Source organism: Zophobas morio, unplaced genomic scaffold, assembly GCF_036711695.1.
Source record: "Zophobas morio isolate AGI-343-1 ecotype UQ-CSIRO unplaced genomic scaffold, CSIRO_AGI_Zmor_V1 ptg000058l, whole genome shotgun sequence".
Lineage (NCBI taxonomy): Eukaryota > Metazoa > Arthropoda > Insecta > Coleoptera > Tenebrionidae > Zophobas > Zophobas morio.
The window spans coordinates 504,801-529,805 of NW_026972163.1; the positions used below are offsets into that span (position 1 = coordinate 504,801).

Below are 25,005 nucleotides of genomic sequence, written 5' to 3' on the forward strand. Positions count from 1 at the left end.
TGTAAAACTTGTGAAACATCGACAAAACTTGAAAAGGTACATGCGAAGTTGACGTAGACAACCTTTAATAGCTATTGGCATTTTGTTACACCCTTAAGGATTTAGTCACACTATAAACCAATTACAAAGATTACGATTTTCCAGTTTAGTTATTCGGGATCACAATCCAAGTAACGCTTACGCCACTGAAGCGAACTAAGGGACTGAATTTTCAGTTTTACAATCTTTCTGAGATTCGCTGTATTTGAAATCATTTTTACTTTGGATTAGATTTCCGATAGTAGGAAACACTAATTTTTTTGGCGAAGGTAACAAGATAAGAACGTTAAGCGAAATCTTACAAACAGTTTTACTTACTTCTGTCACTACATACAAGTTTTAAGTATATATTTATTTTTTTGTTGATCCGATAAATCCCGTAGGAAATAAAAGGGCAATAAAATTTAAGATATTATAGAGTTTAAGTTTGGCTGTGTTTATGATTAGTTCGACAATTCGTATTGATTAAAATGTAATATACGACCTTTTTTAAGAACACGACCAAAGTACTAATTGTAGACGTTCCCAACATCCCAGGGACACATTCGGGATGAATATACATACAAATTTGACGTTGACAAGTACGTTTAAACATTTCCATTTGTCCCCTAAATTTAGCCCGTATAAATAAATGTTTGATGCATATTAAAATTATTACTTTATTATTCGTTTTATACTTTATTCGTTGCGAGCGTGAATATATGAATTCGTATTAGATGCCAAAAAATTATGAAACGATTTTAGAGGAGTGACACAGCATATCGCATATCTGAAAATCTATACCGACCTCATTGCGACTACTTTGTAACGATTCATTGTAATGTCCAGCAAAAGATTGAATCAAGATAATCTAAAATTCTTTTTCTTTATTGAGTTTCAAGGGATCTAAAAGAGCAGATAAACTTTTAATTCCTTCAGTTTCATCCCGAGCGATAGGTAAAGAAAGTCTTGTGGAATAACAGGGTCACATTCAAGGAAGTCAATGTTTAGTCTAAAACTCTAAAATGGTCCTTTACCTTCAGCGTAATAATCTTCCCCTATTTTCGACTATAACTACGTTAACATGGATTGACTTAAAAAATTACAGGTTACATTAAAGCTTGCGTATCATAGACAGTCTTCTTTGAAATTTCGGTAAGGTAAAATAGCGGTTTATGAAAAATAATAACATTAAATGAACTTCGTTTATTCATCCTTTCATAAAATTTATAACAACGTCTCGAAGAATTCAGTATGTCTTGATTAAAAAAAAAACAAGCCGAAAAATGTAATATTGCTCGTACCTTAATGATATGTTCTAGATGTTATTATCTACGAAACCGCCCACGAATTCGCATGAAATTTTGTAAACACAGCAAAATTATGTCTGTGAATTTAGAAGAACATACGCTATTTATTTATGTTAGATTTATCTTATACTGCCATTAGAAAATTACATTTACAAAAAAAAAAAACCGCATTATGGGCCTTCAATTGTGTAAGGCCGATGTAAAATTTCAGGTAAGTACTTTACTTTTATAATTAAAGTAAGTTATCAAGGTTCTAATGGAGCTGATTACATAGTCTCTAAATTAAATTACAAAATTTTATTAAATTGTAAACATGACTTTTAAGTACTCCACAATTTTGTGATGACGTATTCAACTTCTTGGAGGAGATGAATAGATAAAATTGCGTTAATATTCCATTCCTGAATCAGTCATTGATGTTTTCTAAATTGTTTAAAGAAATCATTATGTGGTTTTTTTACATACATAATTTGTAATCAAGGGTCCTTGGAAAGGAGTTAGCGTGTCGTTGATTAAACCACACTGATAAATGTTAACAAAGAGCAAACCTAAAAGTAAACATTGCGGATACATTTTAACAATATTTTTAATGAAAACAATGTGAAGTTACACGGAAAATTGCTGCAAGATTAATTAGTTTTATTAAATAATGAAATTAAATTACAGTAAATGTCTTTCCTCTCGGTTATTCCTCCAAATTATTGACAAGTATTCGATAAATAAATTATCCAAAAATTATTATCGTATTGAGGTCCTAGCCGAACCCGCTGTAGTCTCATCTTGTTGAGAATAACATACTTCTGTGGTATAAGTCTGCCAAAATTTCTTGCTGATACCTAGTATAGGTTACCTTCATAAGGGTTGCATTGAATAAGCCAGTTAATCACATGATAATTATTATAGCCAACATAAGCTTCAAAGAATAAAACCCCTATTATCAGTCGTGGACTAACTACAACTCCAACACCAATTTTTTGATGATATGTATTTTCAATGCTGCCATACTTTGAGAATTAACGTAGTCACTCAAACGACTCAGGTGTCATCTGTAAAAAGGTTTTTTCCAGCAGCCGGTCATCAAACGGATCTAAAAACCACTGACAATGGTCAACTCTATCTGAAAAAAAGCTTCACGTAATTCTTGCATATTCGATAAGGAAGCTGTGCTAAATCTTTTCGAGAAATTTCTCGCCAAGTTCCATAGGATAATTCCTTTTGCTGCGCTAAATATCACGTGGATGTTGTAGGGGTTTGCTCCATTATCTGCCACACTTTCAATATTTTATGGAGTTATTTCTCGACCTACCACTTTCGTCTTTTCTTTACAGAGAGGAGGTTTCTTGAAACTTTGCCACACATCGTTTGAATGAGTTGCAAAATTGGGCATAGTTGACAATGTTGCTGGGAAATTCTTCCCGGAATTTAGTCCAAGCTTGAAGTGAGTACGTCCACACGCCGTATACCTTCTATACATTTCGAAACTACGACTCCATGGTAAACGCTTTCTGCTCAAATGGAAATGTCATTTTGAATACGAAAATAAAGTTCTAAAAAGAATTGTTTTTAATGTAGAGATTATTTCTCGATGGAATGACAACAAGCAAGAGAACGAGAAAAGTTAGAACAGACATTTCATGTAGCAGTTGCTAAATGAACAGTGTAAACGTAAATTTTAAAGCAAAATTAAAGATCAGTTTATGAAGGATTTTAGAATTTGTGTCGTATTTATTTCAAATATTAGGTTTATAATATTATCGGGGTTTCAGTGAAAACTGTGGCCGTAGAATGTAAGGTTGGTATGCTAGGAGAAATTTTGTGTAATAAAACAAGTGTATCATAGGAGGCCTCAGCGCGCGTTAGGAAGTATCGCCATTTGTGCAACACTATTGTTCAATAATTTTTTTAAAGAAGGAATGTTCCACTACCACAATCATAAATTGACAACTAACAGGACAACAAAATTATTAAAAAATATCAAAATTGTAATTTCTGTCGGTATAATCTTTTGATGCCGCACAAGTTAGTAGTTCTAAATGTTGTAAGAGAGCCCTCGGTGAATCCGGGGATTTATGGCCAACTGGTACTTGGGTAGATTATTCCACCTACTGAAGCGTGAATGATTGAAAGATACTCAACCTTATGTTCCATAGCCGTAGTCTTCACATACGGATTCAATTCCAAGGATCACTCGATTACAAATTATGTTGATCGACCGACAGAAGTGGGTTATTAGACCACAAGCAGCATGCTAAGCTGCATGTCTGAAGTTGAGTTTTATTAAATAGGGGAACTATATAAATTTTGATAGACAGTGTATCACTAATAGCAACAATATTGTATTCCTAGAATTTAGAAGTTAAATAAGCCGCTTTTGATTTGATCAGTAAAGAAACTGCTTTTTTTATAATATTTTTAGCTATTCCTTTATTTTGTTCATCGAAAACTCTGTTCAGTTAAAAATTTGTGTTAAAACCGAGCGACAGCAGTTTCATATTCTATGCATTCATCCCGCAAAATAGTGGAACCGTGAATGATGGAAGCAGCGTGTAGTTGACCGTATTTTTTCGGTGGCTATCACAAAGTAATTATGGACCGTTATCTGGTTTTATGTTTCCACACTAATTCTCCAATTGCACCACCGTCCAGATGTTCGATTGGTGGATAAAAAAACTTCAAAGCACAAATGCAAAACGTGAATCGAGCATCGATATTGTGTCTGTGTACATACGTACGCGCTGTAAAAGCCACGTTTGTTATAAAGTATCGCACAGTGTGATATCTGATTGCTTTCGTCCTGAACTTTTATTACGGTCAGTTCGTTTTGCAGTCAAGGTTGCAATAAAATATCCTGTTGAAGTAGTATGCATATAGGGCAGAATAAAATGTCGAGATGAAACTATAGTACCTAATATCCATAAATAAACCGGTGTTTAGTTACAACGTAATCTTCAACCGTCGCAACCAGAATAACAAACTTTTCTAATGCGTTTCCTTTTCTTCTCTTTAGAAATGATTTAATGTCGGAAATAAATTGTTTGGTGTTTCTGCCGGTATATTTATATATTTCGTCGAGCAAATTTGAGTAAAATTAGCGGCAAGCAGTGAACTTCCTTAGGCAAATTGAATTTCGATAAAAATTACAATTTATGTTCGAAATTGACCGCTGTGCTTTCCTGATCGAGTTTTTAGTAATAATTCATTTAACGGGGGCACATGTTCAGTTACGCTCTACTTCTGTGTAACAGTTAAAACTACTTTGCTGCAACTCCCCTTCTAAATTATTCATTTAGTAGTCTCCAAGATTGCCCGGAAATATGGAATCGATTAAATTTATTAAAAGTTTACTTCAGTTGGAGTCCTGCAGCGCTTTGAAAGAGTTCGTGATCTACCTGGTTTGTAAGTACATATATATATACGTAAATGTTTTGAGTCAGAAAGTTAACCTATTTTTTTAACGGCAGTTGGAGCCAAATCTAACATCGTTTAGAAGGATATATTTTTGTAACTAATAGGTAGTACGAGTGGTAAAGGTACGTTCAGATCTAAATCTTTTCTTTGCTTATGTAAACTTTTGAAATATTGTAGCAGCCAAAACTTGCATTTCATATTCAAGTCGTTTTTATAAATTGACTTGTCCTATTTAATAAAACCATTTTATTATTGTACAATTTTCAGTACCGCTGAGTGAGGTTTGTTTATTTAACTTTGAGAGTTTTTCGTTTTATTTCTATTTACTTTAGCATAAGCTAAAGAAGTATTGTAATCGGATCGGTCTGTCGTCTGTGTTCATATTTATTAGACAGATAATCTCCGCAACTACTAGAGCGATTGTTGCCAAACCGTATGTTTATTTTAGGAATATTGTGTAAAATGATAACCAAGTTTGTTTGATCATCTCCACCATGTGACGTCCTCCCAATATTTTTCATAGTGAATGTTATCTAAATTTTATGATAAAATAACATACATATGTATTCCTACACTTGTGGTTTATGCACCCGTTTTGATTTTTTTACTCTAGATTTTCGGAAAAAAATAAAAACTGAATAAAAACATTTTATTACAATTTAATCTTGAAATTGCAAAACCACAGTTTGGCGTGATTGAAGTCTGTTATATGATGTGAACTGGTGAATTGTAGGAGAAAATGTCAAAGGAATATTTAAAAATATTACTTTATATAAATGTCTTCAAGTGTGTTTAGACTTAAGGATATAATTGTACTAGGTGTGGTTATTATTATTACTTGCCTGAATAACAGTTCTCAATGCAGCTTTACAATGACTCAGACGTATACCTACTAGTTTTCTTCTAAAAGGATATCATACAAAGGACACTTTGCAAAAGACGTACTCAATAAAACGTTTCTTATTCATGCAATCTTCAGACAATAGTAGACGCAATTATGAACTAACGAAACAAAAGTTTTTTGAGACAGTCGTATACCTATTAAGCATTATTGTAAATATGAGTATCGTTAGATTTTTCGAATAAAAGCTTGGGCTTGACTATGAATTTGTTCCTAGGATGCAGCGTTTTTTATCATGAATTGATCCTTCATCTCATTTTATTGTGAATTGTATTGAAAACGCGATTAAAATAATTATGTTAAGAGTTTTTCAAAACAAATATAACAAATCTTACAACAAAGTTCACAAAAAAACAATCGCAGACTGCTATTAAGACAAAAAAAGTTAAATTTAAGTTTTTTGCGACTTTTTCATTTAGTCTGTTATGTTGCCTGCGTGTATACCTTGTTTTGTTTTTCAATTCTTAGTTTATGAAATGATTATAATTAGTTAATTACTCTCTGTAAGTACTCATTGTCATGATAAAAAATATTAGATTCATGGAAAATATGTATATTACTGTGAATTTAAAAAAAAGGAAAACATACACATCAGAGAGTCAACTGATATTTTTGAGCTTGTATTTATTTATATGTCACATTCCGTGATTTATTTCTTCTACAACAATTTAATTTAAGAAATTCATATTTATGTCAGTAACATAATTATCAACAATATGCCTCTTATTTAACTTTTACTTCTAAAACAAAATTAGTCCTCAAACTTTTATTATTTATCGAAAAGTCCGATCTGTTGCACCTACCAATAAAATTTTTGTTTTTAATTTGTACCTCCTCATTAATGTTATAATCTTGCTCGAAATAAATTCGCCATTAATAAATTCCGAGCCGTTTTAATAAAGTTTATTCTTCTCAGGCTTCGCAATGACAAAAACGGAGGCGCCTGGTGTCCAAGACAAATGGTGTCTCGAGATGCCAAGGAATATTTGGAAATAAACTTAGAAGAGTTGTACGTGATAACAGGCTGCCGCACTCAGGGACGATTTGGGAATGGCCAAGGGCAAGAATATGCCGAAGAGTACATGATAGAATATTGGAGGCCAAATTTTACAAAGTGGATTAGATGGAAAAACCGCGCTGGGAAAGAGGTAAGCAAAAATAACAAATTTCCAACTAAACAGATTTACGGTAAAATCATCAGTTTCATTGTTTCTTGAAACACTATAAAACTGCAAATATGTTGTAGTTTTTTTAGAGTTATTTTAATAACAATTTTAACTTTCATTTAAACTTAATAGGATATTTAATTTAAGGCGGCAATCGACTGATACTTTAGCCGATTTTTCCATCAATAGTTAACCTGAGAAATAGTTAGTACAAACACCGACTGTTACAAGATTTTGTACTTCGCTGGTAACTAGTGGTTTTTAGTTAGCTGACAAACGAAAAATTGGCAGTTTGTGCAATATTTAAATATTACTCCTAATTAATTATTTGAAATAAATTACGTTGAGTTATGGCATTTAGGGCTAATTTATACAATATTTTAACTGAAATTAATAATTCATTAATTAATAATTCATTTAATCATATATTTAACGAGGCCTTTAGTGTTAGAAATTTAATCACAATCAAATATTTGATTGAGCTTGTGTAAACAGTTTTTATTTTTGACATTACTTTTTTTATTTATTATATAACGAATTTCCATTTACTGTTAGTGAGATTATCTTTAGGGTATTTTTGTACAAGTAATCACAAAACTTCCCCTAAGGGTGACCAAAGCAACAGTGGATAGAAACTAGTTCGGGAATAAGTAAATCAAAATCTTGAAATAAAATAGAAGCTTATACTTGTGATGAAAAAATAGAAAATAATGTAAGAAAATCATTTCCATTTTATTTAACTGTTTTGTGCAAAACGAAGGAATTAGTAATTAGTATCATCTAAAATTGAACAAAAATCCACTTTTTATGCGTAGGGACATGCTGAAACAAAATAATACTAATTCAGTTTCCGTTTTTACGGCTTATTTTTTTACGCAATTCTCTTTAAACTGGCACAGAGTCAATTTCAAATATCTATTATTTCATAATTCACTCGCGTCGAGTGAAGACTGAAACTTTTTGCCGAATAAAACTTAACAAGTGTATCAAAAGAATCTGAAATCCAAGATCGCAACTTTCTTTTCGTTGTTCTATAGACAGACGGACGTGATTCCTCCAAGTTTTCTTTTTAATGGCATTTTCACAAATATACATACTTAGTAAATAGACTATTGCTATATTAATCGCAAATTCTATTTTTTAATTATATCTTCATTATTCATTTTAGTTTGTAGGGAGTCGCTATTAACCTTTTAAAACTGATTAATAAAATTTAACAACGCTTCACTAACAGTTATTAAGTACTTTGGGGAATTTGAAATTTACATAATTTTTTTTAGGAATACTAAATTTTTCACATAACAGCCATCAACATTTTCATGTGAAATACTAATTTGTTTACTTGCATAAATTTACTTGTGTTTTATTATTATTTTGTGACATTCGCTAGCGAAATGATGAGACAGGCAGTCATGCAAAAGTTTACGAGTTGCGTAAAGTTAGGTATGGTGGTATGTGTGCAATACATAACATCAAACAATTTCGGGGTTTAAATTTCACGTATGGAGGCACGGTCGAGTTGAGCGGTACATTTGCATTTTGATCTGCAAAAAAAATCAGTGAAATTTTAACTGTAACAAAAACTACGGTCCGCAGCTTTTCAAGCTTTTATTGCGTTGCAGTTTTATTTGATAACTCGACTACGAAGTTTTGATGAGTTGTTTAATATGTTTTAGTTGAATGCTATGAGGTGTATTGAAAATTTATTTTCCATTATGAGAATTTATTCGAGTCCCTAAATGCAAATGTAATTTCATTTGAAAGGCTTTAATTTGTAAATCGGTTTTAATTGGATTTTGTTGTTAATTTCAACAGAAAAGTTACATTTCGAATTTTGAATTCAACAGGCGTTCTATCTCACAATTTCAAATATTAATGGTATTAATTTACAGATCAATTTCATAGGCGCGTACGATAAACTTCAATTTACCAACAAAAGTCACTTGTTCCTGCATGGATACAATGAGCATAGTATTTCCAGATTTATTTATCGCAAGGTGGTTCTCAATAATAAAATCAAATATTTTAGGAAGGGCAATGTAAGTTTTTCTGTGAAAATGCAACACAGGGTAGATATTCTAGATATGCAGCATTTCATTGAAAAACAAATTTTTTGCCATTGCATTGAGGGACGACAGTCCAGTGTATTTTTTTTCTATAAATTATCCCTATAAATGATTCTAGATTAGAAGAATCGCAAATAATACAGTCCATTGCTAAAGAATGGAACGTCCTTGTTTGACTGGCAACTAATAGGTATATGAAAAGTAAACATTGTCTGTAAGTTTTGCATATTTAATTAACAAATAGCAATTACAGATTAACTAATGAAAAGCCATTCTACCTGTTTAAAATAAAAGTCACATTTTGGTAAAATGTACCTATTTATTTATTTTTTTGAAAACTGAAACGGTCTAATTTTCATTTATCATTTCCAAGCGTTGAACCTTCATTTCTGTCTACCTTTCTGTTTGTTACTGATTTTATTAGTCAGATAATTTTCGAAACTACCGGACTGGTAACGTGAAATTTTAGATGCACTTTATATGATTTTCATGTAGGAGTAAAAAGTTGTGCAAAATTTGATCACGTTATCTCAGAAGTTTGCAAAGTAAATCTAGCTTCAAATTGATCGTTATTGCAAAATCTGTAAAGTGAAATTTTATTGTTTGTCTTAAAACTCGATCTGGTGACTGCATTGCATTGTTATGTCCTCTTCAAAAATGTTATAACGTTGCCTCAAAAAGCTATATGTACTTACTTAAACAGATATTTATTAAAAAATTGGTCTAAAGTTATTTAGACAAAACTTCCCTCGGCCCTGAAGTAAACGAAAAGAAATGGGAGACCTACTTTTTCGTATTCTAGGGGTCATGGAACATCGAGAAAACTTTAAAGTAATCACTGGTCGGATGGATCTTGTAATAGGGTCCAGGAAAACTATTACCAAAATAATTTTGCCAAGAAAAATAGAGAATTTATTCTATATTTTGAAGATAAATTGTGTAGTCGTTCAGAACCTAACAATTTGTATGTGGTTTGTTGTTAGCAAGCGTGCCTCGCAGTTTTTATTACCGATAATTTTTGAAGTAATTCTCCTGACAATTTTCGAAGGAACAGTATAATAATAATCTACCGGATATGTTATTTTGTTTTTTTTTACGAAAGCTACATGTTTCAAAACTAGTTACTATAAATTTATGTTCAACAACAAAAACAACAAATAAACATTGAAAAAGAATATAGCAAATTGTTGTTAAACGCTACTTTTTCTGTTGTTGGAAAGATAAGAACTTTGTTTGAGATGGCAAAATAATTGTAGCAATGGTAGAAACATTGTTAAATAATCGAACCAGAATATTGAAAGTTTATAAAACATATGTAAGGTACATATATTAAATATGAAGTAATAAGTACTCAAACTAAAACAACGCCGAGCGTGAAATCTCTGGTGATTTCTAAGTAGTTCATGCTGTGGAAAGCAACTAATGTTGTGAATATAATGGTATTATTGTCAAGCGTTCGTACGGCAAACTGATCACTTAAAATTAAAATATTGCAGATTTTATGGCTACGATTTCGTTCAATATTTATGGCTTTTAAATGGCAGTATACTTTATTGTAACATAGCGCTCCAGCTTTTCCTTACAGGTAGATTTGAAATAACTATCAGACGCTGACTAAAATCTTAAATGAAAAATTAATCTAAGTATGTAAAGAAATAATATTGATACATATATGTATTCATATAAAAGTGCTGTTCTTACTTGCCTTATTATTCCGAAAAAAGGTTTGTGGTCTTGAACAGGGGGAGATCTAGGAGAAAAGATCATCCTGTGCTTGAGCTTTAATCTATTGTGCATGTAAAGCAATAAGAGGTTGTTGCCACGTGTCAGTAAACAGATTGACGTGTTTCAGTGGATCCTCAAATTTAATTAACATTTGCTTTGCTGCTCTCAGAATCGGCAAAACCATGAGTTCATCTATTATCTATATGGATATAAGTTCCGAAGTATTAATCGTAATTTTTAATCCAGTAATCGTTAGGTTACATTAGGTATTCACCGATTGCATCGTCACTTTCCAGATCAGTACTAATCCGGATGTTCTCCACGTATGCAAGTAATCATGTTAACTCTCAATATCCAGGTCAGAATATATACCTCTACCACGATTGACATACAAAGTTGGTGTAATGATAGATGTGATACTACATTTAACGTTTAATGGCGTTACACTTTCGCTACAGCTGCATCGAGAGTTAGTTTATCGGGGTTGAAAGTTTGTATGGAAGTTCATCTTTTTTGAAGTTAGAGATATATACTATTTAATTCCTTGTCGGAATTGGAAAATGTTTCTATACAATTTTGAATATTTTTTGAAAAACTAAATGTCTGAGGTAAAAACTAAAAACTGATTAATAAACTACAGATATAGGGCATATATTTTATGAAATTTAAATGATTTCGCTGATTTTGTGGAAACACTTTGAGATAATAATGTCATCAAATATTTTGCTGGGGATGATTAAACAAATTTTGGTTAGTAGTGGTTCTGGTCGTATATGAGGTACAAATGCAGACACCCATCAAACCGTCAGTAGTAATAAGTGTATAAAATTGTCCACGACCTCCAAAACCATATAATACTCCCAGTTAATACGATAACGTTAAAATGAAATACGTTTCAGAAATGTATTCTAACAGCATTTGAGTTGTCACACGATTCTTACTAAAATTTATCATTTTTTCTATGATCACTATTGCAAATCACCAAGATCATACAACCCCCTAATCATGTATGCCTGTCGCACAGCTTGCGTATAAAATTTTTCGATTTATTCAATTTAGGTTGGTAGTGAAAATGACAGGACTGACAGGCTAATTTATACAAAATTGTAGACATTAGAGGAATAATCGAAGCTGTTTAAAAGCAGAAAAGGAAGAAGGTAACATTTAGGACTGCAAAAAATAGCAAATTTCTCCCTTCTTATTGATTCTACTTATTTGTAGTCTAAAATGTCTAGCGATAGTACCTAATGAATTATTATGCACGCCCCCGAAGATTACTGAAAAAGCCGAAAAAGCTGTTGCCTACAAAGTCGCATGACGGTATGAAATTGTTTACCAAAAATCCATGGAAGGGAAACGAAAAAAAAATTGGTCTAAAGAGTTTAGACAGTACTTCCCTCGCTGTCGGAAACGTGACGAGTGCATGCCTATTATGTTTTTTTTTGCAGTAGATTTTAAAGCATTCGGTTTTGTAGTTCCAGAGTAAACCAATAAAATAAATTTACGCATTCATTTTTATTTGAGTCACCCGGTATATGCAGATTCAAAAAATATGAATGGAATGATAAATTACAAGTACAGACTCATCATATTTTGCATATTCTAGATAGGATTGATTTGGCAAACTTTTGAGCTGACGTCATCAGTTTTTTGGAGAAGATAACCAAATATATTTCGACTAAAAATTTATTATGCTCTTTATAACCCTAAAACATCTGCAAAATTTCAAAACATTCGGTTCTGTAGTTCCTGATTAAATCAATAAAATACATTTACGCATTCATTATTTTTTTTGAGTCACCCTGTATATGCAAATCGAAAAAATTTGAATGGAATGATAAATCACAAGAAGAGACTCACCATATTTTGTACATTTTAGATAGGATTTATTCGGCAAACTTTCGAGCTGACGTCATCAATTTCTTAGGGGGGATAAGCAAATACGTTTTGATCAAAAACTTACCATGCTTATGATAACTTTAAAACATTTTCAAGATTTCAAAGCATTCGGTTTCGTAGTTCCTGATTAACTCAATTTTGAGTCACCCTGTATATGCAAATCGAAAAAATTTGAATGGAATGATAAATCACAAGAAGAGACTCACCATATTTTGTACACTTTAGATAGGATTTATTCGACAAACTTTTGAGCTGACGTCATCAAGTTTTTGGAAGGGATGACCAAATATATTTTGACTAAAGATTTATGATGCTCTTTATAGCCTTAAAACATCTACAACATTTCAAAACATTTGGTTTAGCAGATTCAAAATTAAATTGCAAAATGTTGTTTTATAATTTTGATTTTTTTTCAAAAAATCTGGACGTTTCGGGTAAAAACTCAATTCGGATTCGTAAACCACATGTGTAGGCCTATGTTATTTTATACAATTTAAAACCCATTTACTATGTACAATTTTGAAGTGACGTCATCACATTAGTGGTGGGGATGATTAGACAAATTTTGGTTAGTGTTTTACCATCTACATGATATGCCAAATATAAATTCAAAATTTGACAACAATCGGCCTAGTACTTTCGGAGATTATCTGTCTAATAAAAATCCGGGACGGCAGACAGACGGACAGATGGACAGATGGACAGACGGACAGACGGACAGACGGACAGACAGACGGAAATGGGAGACCTATTTCTTCGTCTTCTAGGGGTCATGAAAGATCGAGAAAACGTAAAAGTAGAGAGTCGGCCGACGGACTCGATTACAATACTTCTTTTGCTTACGCTCGGGAAGTAATAAAGTAAATTCTTTTCTCGAGAACGTATTCTTTGCATATTTTTCAAAGAGCTGTCGACTACAATGAAACCATCTTCTTTTTGGACGATATATTCAATGTTAAGGACTACAATCAACATAAAACAAAACAAAATCAACATTGCCACTTATCCTAAATTAATAGCTCTAAAAACAAAAGCAAATGCCTTTAAGATGCAAAAGTAGGTATAAATGATTTTTTACAAAATGCACAAAATAACCAGTATTTATTTATGCAGGTCTCTGACATCTATGTTACATAAATACAATATATTTTTACTTCCCGAGCGTAAGCAAAAGAAGTATTGTAATCGAGTTCGTCGGCCGACTTTCTACTTTTACGTTTTCTCGATCTTTCATGATCCCTAAAGGACGAAGAAATAGGTCTTCCGTTTCCGTCTGTCCGTCTGTCTGCCGTCCCGGATTTTTATTAGACAGATAATCTCCGAAAGTACTGGACCGATTGTTGTGAAGTTTTGTACTTATATTAGGAATATAATGGTAAAACGCTAACCAAAATTTGTCTAATCATCCCCATCACTAATGCGATGACGTCACTTATTCAATATTGTACATAGTAAATGGGTTTTAAATTGTATAAAATAACATAGTCCTACACATGTAGTTTATGACCCCGAATTGAGTTTTTACCCGAGACGTCCAGATTCTTGGAAAAAAATCAAAATTATGTAACAACATTTTGCAATTTAATTTTGAATCTGCAGAACCGAAATCTTGCAGATGGTTTATAGTTATGATAAGCATGATAAATTTGTAATCAAAATATATTTACCTATCCCCTCAAAAAATTGATGACGTCAGCTCAAAAGTTTGCCGAATAAATCCTGTCTAAAATGTACAGAATATGATGATTTTGTGATTTATCATTCCATTCATATTTTTTTTATTTGCATATACAGGGTGACTCAAAAAAATTTATAAATGCGTGAATTTATTTTACTGATTTAATCAGGAACTACAAAACCGAATGCTTTGAAATCTTGGAGATGTTTTAAATTTATAAGCATGGTAAAATTGTATTTGCTCATCCCCCCCTTAAAATTTGATGACGCCGCCGCAAAATTTTGCTAAAAAAATGCTATCTAAAGTGTGCAAAGAATGATGAGTCTATACTTGTGATTTATCACTGCATTAATATTTTTTAGATTTGCTTATACGGGGTGTCTGAAAAAAAAATAATGACTGAGTCAATTAATTTTATTGATTAAATCAACTATACAGGATGTTCCTTTTATCTGTTTACGCCTGACAATTTTTGCATAGGCAACATATTATAGACCCCAGAGACGACTTCGTTCAATTTAATTTTCTTTTAATAAGCATTCATAGCAATCACCAAAAAAATTACAAAGATGTCAGTGCCAAATAATGACAAAATTGAAAAAATTAATACTCATTTTATTTTAAAATACCCCGCTACAAAAATGTAATACGAAAAAAAACATAATAGGGATGCAGTCGTCACGTTTCCGACAGCGAGAGAAGTACTGTCTAAACTCTTCAGACCAATTTTTTAGATTGTTCACAGGAAACAGGAGTTGCGAAATATTAAACCTTAACAAGTGAAGGATAGTGGATACTTTTTATCCAACTTGTGTAAACCTACGTCCTTCAGAACATTTTACAAAATTGTTACCATTTTTCCTAAATTATGTAAACCAAAAATGCACTAAACAGTATACACTAATAAGTTCGGTAGTGTACCAAAAAATATCTCAGAATATTTTGGTTTATCAGAAGCAAAACAATCTACTGGTCACTGCTTCAGGCGATCTTCTGCCACAATCCTTGATGATGCTGGCGGTGATCTACTAGCATTAAAAAATATGGTGGATGACGATCGTCTATTGTAGCTAAATAAAACTGACAATTCAGCAAAAATCGCATGTGCTTATAAACAACAGTTCTACTATATCAAACAACCAGGCCACTATTTCAGATTATAATATGACTGCATCCTTTGATCAGAGTACAAGTAGCAACAAAACTAATACTAATGACCACTCCCAATTGTACAGTGAAAATAAACAATTGCTACAAATAATTAAAATATCTAAATAAACTAAAATGTTAATTTTCATGAAAAATGTTAGAAAATATATTTTTTTCTTTGCCTGTGGTCGTAGAAAAAGTGTAGTGTATAACTCCAGTTGTAAAACCCTTAGGCATTCATGGAAATAGGCGACTTTTTCCATTCGTGCGTAATATGCTTCTTACAACTCTTGTTACGAAATTACTAAGTATTACATGCATACGTTATTTTCTTAAAGCGACCTGTACATTATGCTGCAACAAGTGATTGTGCAAAATTAGTCACGAAGCCATCCATCGCTACCTAAAAACACAGTTTATGTTATAAAATATAAACACGCATTTGACCTACTACCAGATTCAATTAATAATAATAAGTGGATATCCGGTAGAAAATTCCACATTCTTTTTGTATGTATGTCTAAAAATATGAAACACATCCGTTAAAAAATTCAAAAGGTTAGGAAAAAACCCGGTTCCCCAAACGCAATTTCATTAAAAAAGATTTGAATTTTTGAATTTGTCAAAGTTCCCACAATTTCATGCATAAGTAGTACTTCTATTTGAGTGGCACATATTTTAAAAACGGATAATAAATAAATAATTAATAATAAAAAATAAAAAATTGAAAAACCTGCACAACAAAATACGGTAGCTAAAATTATTTTCCCGGAAAATAGGGCTTGATGGTTGCAAATTGTTAAATTGACGGCAGATCCGGCTAGATATCAAACATGTTATGTTCAATTTATTAATTATAAGGTATCTCTGATAAAACTCCGCGGCCGCATATATTCAGATATATCGAAATTCTGCAAACACCATTGTTTTTAGCATGAAGAGGGAAGCTTCATTTAGTACATTGCAAATATGATGCAAATCTATGTTTTTTTAAACTACAGTAACGTGTATGTTTTATGATGAATTCTGATAAATCATTATATTATATACAATTACTTACAGTGATATAAAATATCTATGGGTTTATTTCATTTTCAGTAAATTAAACATTCCGTTTCAAGCTAGAAACAAAGGCGTTTATATTTCAATATCTCATCATTTTCTGTAACTCACCTATTAATGATTTAAGGTTGCAAACATTTGTACAAATTATATTTCTTATTTTCAGAAATTTTATTTCTAATTTTATTTCCAACGTTTATCATTTTGTTCGAAAAATGCCAACAGAACTTAGCGTTAAAAAAATAATCGTCTGGATATTACTGAATTTATTTATTAACTTCGTACCTCTGTGTATAACATCGTTTTCCCTGGACAGTCCCAATGCCTAGTTGTAGCGGTCCACGAGAACATCTGTTCTGCCCCAAATATTCATACGCATTACGCTTGTTATGCCTCAGCCAGTAGTGTTACTATTAGTTTATGCAGGATGTAATTGTTATTTAGTGCTGAGAAAGACGCAGACTGATCACGTTCATTAAATTTATTTGAAAATACTGAATTGTAAAATGAAATATTTTTAAATAACTTTCATTTTTCAAGTTCAAGCGAGATTAGGGATAGTACGTTAAAAATTTTCTCGTCTTGAGAAATAAAAATTCTGCAGCAAAACACGAATGCTGTAATTTCCACATTAGACAAACTATGTAGTTGGTTTAAATTTTTATCAGATAGTAATTTACCAATTCTGTCTAAAATAAACAGGTAGATATGTTATTAATATGTTTTTACTCTATGTCTTCTTTATACCATGCCCCGGGATCGCGAATACACTGTAGAAGACTGAATATGCACAATTACCAAAAGCTGTACGCTCTTGGAATTGATATTCAAATAGGCCGCTCTCAATTTCAGTAAACGTGCCAGGGTGTCAGATTTTGCCATTTCGAGTGAGTGCGCGTGTCTAGGATATAAAATCTGTTTGCTCCAGTTTCAGTGTAAAGGAATAATCACTTAAAGTAATACACATCGAAGATGATTTATTCGACTCGTGAAGATTACCAAACAGGACATGACCGTACACGAGCTAATTTTAACTAAAAGCTTGCAGCTGATTGACTTCCAAATGGAAATTTTGGACGGGATGGTTTACAGTTACAGCAAACAGTATCACTCGCCTGCTGATATTATTTCACGTATTGTGGTGCAGGCGATAGCGGATGATGAATGGTCTCTCTAGATTTGCAACACTAATGTCCTTTCTCCCTCATTCGGAATGAATGCTGGCACATCGCATCGTTGCATTCATTGTTAATTTATCTTTTTTTTTTATTCATTTGCATCATGTATTATCTGCCTGTTCTGTTATTAATTAGTTTGTTAAACAATTATAATTACTAATGGCATGCTACCTGTTTTAGAGAGAAATGAGAAGCTGTTGTAACTAAAATGTTATTTATTTTAATTATGACGGTTGATGAATTGTTTGAAGTGCTCAGTATGTTCTAACCAATCAAGTGCTACTGTAGTGCCTTTCAATATGATATAAATAAAATTATTTGTAACTGAGTTATTTCGGAATATCAAATCGCGTGCGTATTATTGCTGGAATGTGTAAAGTGGTGTGTTCTTCACATTGCATTGATCTTTACTTCCCGAGTTAAGCTAAGGAAGTATTGTAATAAGGTCCATCTGATGAATGGCTACTTTCATGTTTTCTAGACGTTTCATGACTCTTGAAGTACGTAAAAATAGACCTCCCGTTTCCGTCTGTGTCAATTTTTGTTACACAAATAATCTCCGAAACTACTGGACGGTTTTTTTTACAAAATCATGAATTATTGAAATCAAAAAAAAAAAGTTTTTTCCGCAAAAAATCAGGAAGTGAATTCTTGAGATAACTTACGTCGTCTCTGGAAATTACAGAATTATTAGTTGCCAATTACAATCACTCGCTCTATCAGTAAGAAATTCGTTTGTGATGCTGATATTAATTTTGATTTACGACGTAGAGTAATCAATATTCATTTTAACCACTTCTGTTGTTTTAAGTAAAACTTTACGACTCGCCAAAATTGCGTTGGAAACTTATTTTGGAGTTTTCCCTTCTCAATTATCTTTTTATAGACACGATATACTAAAACATGGTCATTCTTAATCTGACTGCGCACTTGACAAAGATCCAATTTTAGATAGCAATGGACCGGGATCTAAAGGGATTTAATAATGTTTAATTTTTTGCCTTGAAGTTTTATTGTTACAGGAAAATTCGCACAAAATTTTATCGGATTAACTTTTTCAGCAGTAGTTCAGATTACTTTCCTATAAACTCCGAACGCTAAATGAGGTGAAACGGTAATTATACCAATGGAATTACTAACTTGTTTTAACAACGACCGCACTGCATACCAATTATACCTAAGTTGTTAATTTGTTCACTTTTTCTTTCAAACTGTAACAACGAAATTGTTTCGGAAGTATTCCTAGACCAACAATGAATAATGGCTTTTATACAATAATTTGTTTTAGTCAGACAGCAGAAACACATCTTGGGACGTAATTTTCTGAAACCGCGTCTTTCCTCTACTTTTCGGATTAGTCTACAGACATCTGTTTACACAAGAGGGAAAATGCTCTAAAACAATGGCACGTTTCAAATCCGACATGATTGGATACCCATTTCACTGCAAGAAATGCACAAGTTCCTTTTAAAGCAAGCTTTAATAAGGATTTAGAGAACTAATTCATTAGGAAAATGAATTCATGAGGTAGTATATTTAATCCTACTTTGTCTTTTGAAATCCAGCAATAAAAATAACTTTCCTTAGTTTTTGCCGCCAGGAAAGACTTTCGAGTTATCTGATTTGAATATGTACTATACAAAATATCTACAAAATGTAAAAGGAATATAATCATAATTTCAGAGATTCGTCGCGGTAAAAAAAGGAAACGAACTCTTGAAATATTTTCTTTTTAAGAAAAAAATTATATCATTATATATTTTCTTAGCTTGCAAAACTTATGATGTACATTTTTGTGGTAATTAATTTTAATTTTGAAACTAGGGCAGCAAACTAGGTGACTAATAGAAAATTGTAAATGCCAGCAACGAGCCCAGAATATAAAATTACTGGATTGAAAATGACTGACGATAATCCTCATGTCATTCAGAATATGATTTCAAGAGCAACCGGTATTAATCAATAATAATAATAATAATAATAATACTTTATTACCCTTACAATGTACAGCTTGTTCAGGATCGTCGGATGATGATAAATTGTATAATAAAACAGACAAGAAGCTTAAAAATGACAATATACAATAATAAACACATGTTACAAATAACAAACAATTTAATGTGAATACGAGAATAGTGGACTATTACAATAATACATTGAATGAGGTAATAAACTCTTCGGTGCTATAAAAGCATTCGGTTTTTAAAAGTTTTTTTATTTCCCTTTTGAAATTTTTTGTATTTAAGGTTTTGAAGTGTGGCGGTAGCACGTTAAGGAGCTTAATCGCGCCAAACTTCAAACACTTTTGACTTTTCTGTAGGCGATAATGGGGAGTGATAAATTTATCCCGATTTCGTGTGTTATAATCGTGAAAATCGGAGTTTTTCTGAAAAATGGTTGAATTTTCGTATCCATAAATTAATACGCTATATATGTACAAACATGGTAAAGGTAATATACCAAATTTTTTAAATAAGGGTTTACAGTGTACACGTTGGTCTGAAATGTTGGCTAGTATTCGAATAGCTTTCTTTTGTATACGGAAGATTCTAATGGCGTAAGTTGAATTTCCCCATAATATCACTCCATAGTTAATTAAACTATTGAAATTTGAAAAACAAAATGTTATGGAACCTTCAAGAGTACAATAGTTGACCAATTTTCTTAACTGGTAAAGAGCAGAATTCAGTTTTGACGCCCAACTATCAATTTGTTCCCCCCAGTTTAACTTATAATTTATAATCCAGTGTAATGCCCAAGTATTTAACTTTATTATAAGTTGGCTGTTCTTATTTTAGAGAAAACAGTAAAGATTGAGGTTTATTTTTATTTAGAGTAAGTTTATTGGCTTTCAACCACATTTCGCAGCAATTCATAGTGCCTTCCTCTAATTCTCTTAGTTTTGTTAGGTTTTTATTCTGGCTAATGATGGTCGTGTCGTCAGCAAATAATATCGCACTCAGGGCACGGATATTTGGTGGTAAATCGTTTATAAAAACAATAACAACAATCTTCAGTAAGTTGAATGATCAAAGGTAATAAATTCCATCTGTACTGTGTAATTATGGTGCCAGCATTGAAGGAGACAGATTATCCTAAAAGACTGGAATTTTGTAATTTTTTTCAAAAAGTTTTTTTTTTCTAATATAATGTTCTTTTTTCCGATGAGGCTACGTTTTCTAATAACGGTGGTGTTAACTATCTAAATCTGCATTACTATGCACTAGAAAACCCTGGATGGATTGGCGAAGGGCATTTTTAACGAATGTTTTGTATGAAATAGATCGTTGCTCCTAATTGTTTTCGAAACAACAGGAATTAGATACTTGGATTTTCTTAGAAATGCTTTAAGCTTTATCACTGCTAGCAGAAAATGTGAATTTAAAAAATGAACAACTTTATGGCTTCAACAAGACGGTGCGCCGTGTGATTATTATTATAGAATCGTTCGAGATTACCTTGACATAATTTTACCTAATAGGTGGATAGGAAGAAGTTCCGTCAATCCTATCCTTGGCCACCGCGAAACCCAGACCTTACGTCCCTGGATTTTTTTCTATGGGACGCAGTTAATGCACAGGTGTATCAAATTTCACTTGATAGTGTTGAACATTTGGAGAATAAAATAAGGAATGCGTGCAGATCTGTCACCCCAAAGACATTAGCCCGAGTGAAGAGGTCATTCTTGAAAAGAATTTTCGCTTGTAACTTACGGGGGTCAGCATTTTGAGCATGTATTATATTGAATAAACAATAATTACTTGTTAATGTCATAAAACCTAAAAATTGACTTTTGTCTGAAGATTTCTAAAACAATGACTATGTGTTATGTCAATTAAATTTAGGAACGAAGATCGAAGCTACTTTTGAAAATGTGTTAATGGTTGCATTTTAAATTTTCCAGGCTCGTTATCTGTCGTCATTAATCCCATATATTAAAAAGATTTGCAACAAAAAAATTTGAAAATTCCGGTACCAAATTTCAATATAGTTTCTAAAATGTACTTTGTATAAATAGATATTTTTTTTGTGGTTAAATTTTTATAGATTTTACTTTCAGAATTGTTTTATTTTCATTTTTAGAAAAGACATAAGTGGACAATATTCTAATTCAATTAGTAAGTAGAGGAAGTTGGGTCAAAGAGATGGAATACGCCCCATATTTCTTAATTTGAATAGGTATACCAGTAATGGTTCACCACCTCAAAAATATCATCGAGTCCATATGCAACACTGGACTAACCGTCGTTATTCCCGTCAGTGACTGAAATTTTCCTGTTTCTAAAATCATTGACAAGGTCGAGAGAGCTTGTGGCTTGTGTGTTGGGCAAGATAGAAGTTAAACGTTACTAGACTTACTTAAACACGGTTTGAAATTATTATTGTTAAGTTTGTTAGTTGTGTTTATTAAAATAGCAAGAAATTTCAACTGTAAAATAAACGGCATGAGAATATTACAGGAGTATACTTGCAATTATTTTGCAAGTGAAAAAAGCGCTTGAATATGTATGAGTCTATTTTATGCGTTAAAAATATTATATAATATAACATAAAAAGAAGATGGTACAACAATAACCCAGATTAAGGTAAATTTAAATGTTAAGCTATCATAGAAAACGGAAAGCAAAAGACTTTTCCATAGACCAATATTTCATTTTACGTTAAAGCTTAAGTACTTCATTACACTCCACATTTTCCTCCACAGAAATGAAATTTGAGTGGAAAATTAATCCGTTTGTTCGAAAGAGTAGTTCAGTAATTGGAAAAGTTGCAGTAGGTGTAATTTTATTACGTTTTATTGTCTTTGCAAGAGAAATAGTTCAAGAGGAAGATTTTATTCATGTTGGATCAGTTGAGTCACCTGAATATTTTGTTTTTCTTCATCATGCGAAATTCCGGTTGGGACGGACGGTCCGGTGAGGGTCCGAAATCTCGGCGATAACGTGTGGTGTGGCGGCGTACTTGGGTGCCAAGCTTTGGGTCGACTAGTATCGCTGATATCAGAAACACGTCTGGTCGACCAAGCTTATGCGGCGACCTTCACGCCGCTGGGGGTGGCGCCTTCGGTCAGGAGCGGCGGTCGCTCGGGCGCCAGCTCCCTCTCCGGTGGAGGGAGCGCCGGGGTGCTCTAAAGCCGGAGACACGGAATTCAGGTGGTGAGCCTCCGCGAAAACACGAGAATAGATAAAATAAAACGGCAAGGATATTTTATAACAATAATTAGGGTTTATTCCACCAGGTACACGGTCTAAAATAATAATCTTACGGCTAAATAACTTAATAACCAACAATTCGGTTTACAAACAAAAAATAAACGAAACGAATTAAATGTCCGGTACGGTCGTTCCTCCTGGGCGGCGACTTCCCTCAGGACGGGCTCCTCCTGGCTCTAGGGGCGGCGACCTTGAGACCTGGAAATCTCGCGAAGACGGTACGGCGACCCGGGAGGGGAGCGCGGTGACGGTAACGACGCGTGCACGACGGTTTCGACTTCTAATGGTGACAAAAAAAAAACGCGGTGACGGTGACACGGTTTCTCGCTCGGGGGCGGCTATTCGAAAACCGGTACTAACATGGGCAGACGACCCAAAAAGCTAATTACGGTGGTCGGAGGGTCACACTGCACAGTTCCAGAAGTCAATGGCACACCGATGAGAAAAAAGTTGGGACTGTAGTTTGTAAATCAGAGCGGTCTAGAAGTATCAATATTTCCGCTCAGAGAGAGGTTGTCTAAATAACAAAACACGTGAGTGAAGTCTGTGAAAGATAGTATAGACAGAAGAATAGGATTCTTAAAAAGGGAAATCAGCACCGACTTTGCATTCAATTTGAGCTTAGTATTAAAGAGATGAGAGATGCAACAGTATAGATCTAGTTGAACTTCTAACATAATAAAGTTGTGACGCACGTCAGTGCCCCACCTTCGAAGGACTAGTGCCGCTGAAGAAACGGCTCGCCGGTTTTCGTGAAAACGGGCACTTTCACATCTGCGCCTTCTACGGGAACAGTTGCTCGGGCGCCAGCCTCCTCCTGTCGTTCGGTAGCCTCCTTAGTGGCGGTTCCTCGCCGAACGCTACAAATAACAAAGCTTCTTTGTAAAATAAAAAAAAATATTTTGCGACTTTTATTTTTTATCACGACCCCTATAAGTTAAAATAAAATATGTGTGGACTGTTAAAGTTAGGTAAAGAAGCATGTTGTATAGTGGCGTAAATAGTAGGTACTTCTGCAGCACCCGCGCGACGGAGACTCCAGTTCGTACGGCACCGGCGATGTCAAATATATTTAAAGCAGGTAAACAACGCGAAATTAGTACATGTTTAACTTAGATTGTTTAAGTTGAAAATATTACGTACTCTCCAACTGTACTCTAACAGATTTACTACAAAAATTGAAAAAAAAGATAGCCACATGACACGCAGTTTAGAGCCATCTACATCTGGGCTCGATCGGTATGCTTTCATTATCCCAAATTATGCAAAAGTCATTTTATACTGGTATATTACCTCAGATTTGGAGAACTGTCTCTGTCACTCCGATTTTTAAGAAAGGCGATAAATTTGAGCCTATAAATGATTTTTTGTCTTGTTCTAGTATGTTTTAGTAGTTTTAATTACTGGCATTAAAGTGAATGTAGTTATTTTCTTAAATTTTCTTTAATTATTATAACTAGTACGTGCACAGTGCTATCTGCTAGTAGAAATGTAATATTTAAAGTCGCCCTGGATCGCAAAAGCCGAAATAACAATTACTATTCATTGCTGCTACATTAGAAATGAGGACGGATGAAGCAGTAAACTGCGTTTGCTGTAATTATTTACTGACTTTTAAAAATTGTGTTGTTTCATTAGCTCATTCGTTACCGACTTCATTGAATGTTCTACTTTAAAAGAGACAAGAAGACTATTAGTGAACTTCTATGTTTAAAATTCATACAACTAGCAATTGCTTTACACGTGTATCGCTGCAATTGAACAATCATAGTCTGATGCCATTGACACTTTTTACAGAGTGGTGAACTCGCCAACGCACACTTTCACCATTAGCTATAATGAGCGCGTCGCGGCGCTTCAACTTCCGGTCGTCACAGTTGAAAAGCGGGCTTCCATCCATATCAACACCCGTTTCCTTTCATTTCCATTACGGCTCTCATTATCGTTTGTACCAAAATTTTATGTACTCATGTCGATATATCATCATGGGAGTGACAGAACACACCTACAAAATAAAACCGGTAATACTCTTGTTTCGCTGTTTCGTGTTTTTGGAGCTTTGCTCTTTCAGTTAAAAATGTCGGTGCGTTAAATGCAGAGCGAGAATTCAGACCACATCGATACCCGTCGTTCGTCTTAAGGGGAGCGTTTGTGTGCCAAAGTGTTCCTTTTAAAGACTTCGTTTTAATAACGGTGTATTTAATCAATGATCAGACTTACCTTTTGATAAAC

General features: G+C 33.1%; 1 protein-coding gene across 1 annotated transcript in view; it reads left to right on the top strand.

Moving 5' to 3' along the window:
* LOC135143289 (discoidin domain-containing receptor tyrosine kinase B) overlaps positions 1-25,005 on the top strand; it is a 247,657-nt gene that overhangs the window by 135,239 nt on the left and 87,413 nt on the right. The window contains exon 4 of the mRNA XM_064075159.1: positions 6,554-6,785. Within this exon, the coding sequence (XP_063931229.1) occupies positions 6,554-6,785 (232 nt within the window). The remainder of the gene's footprint in view (positions 1-6,553; positions 6,786-25,005) is intronic.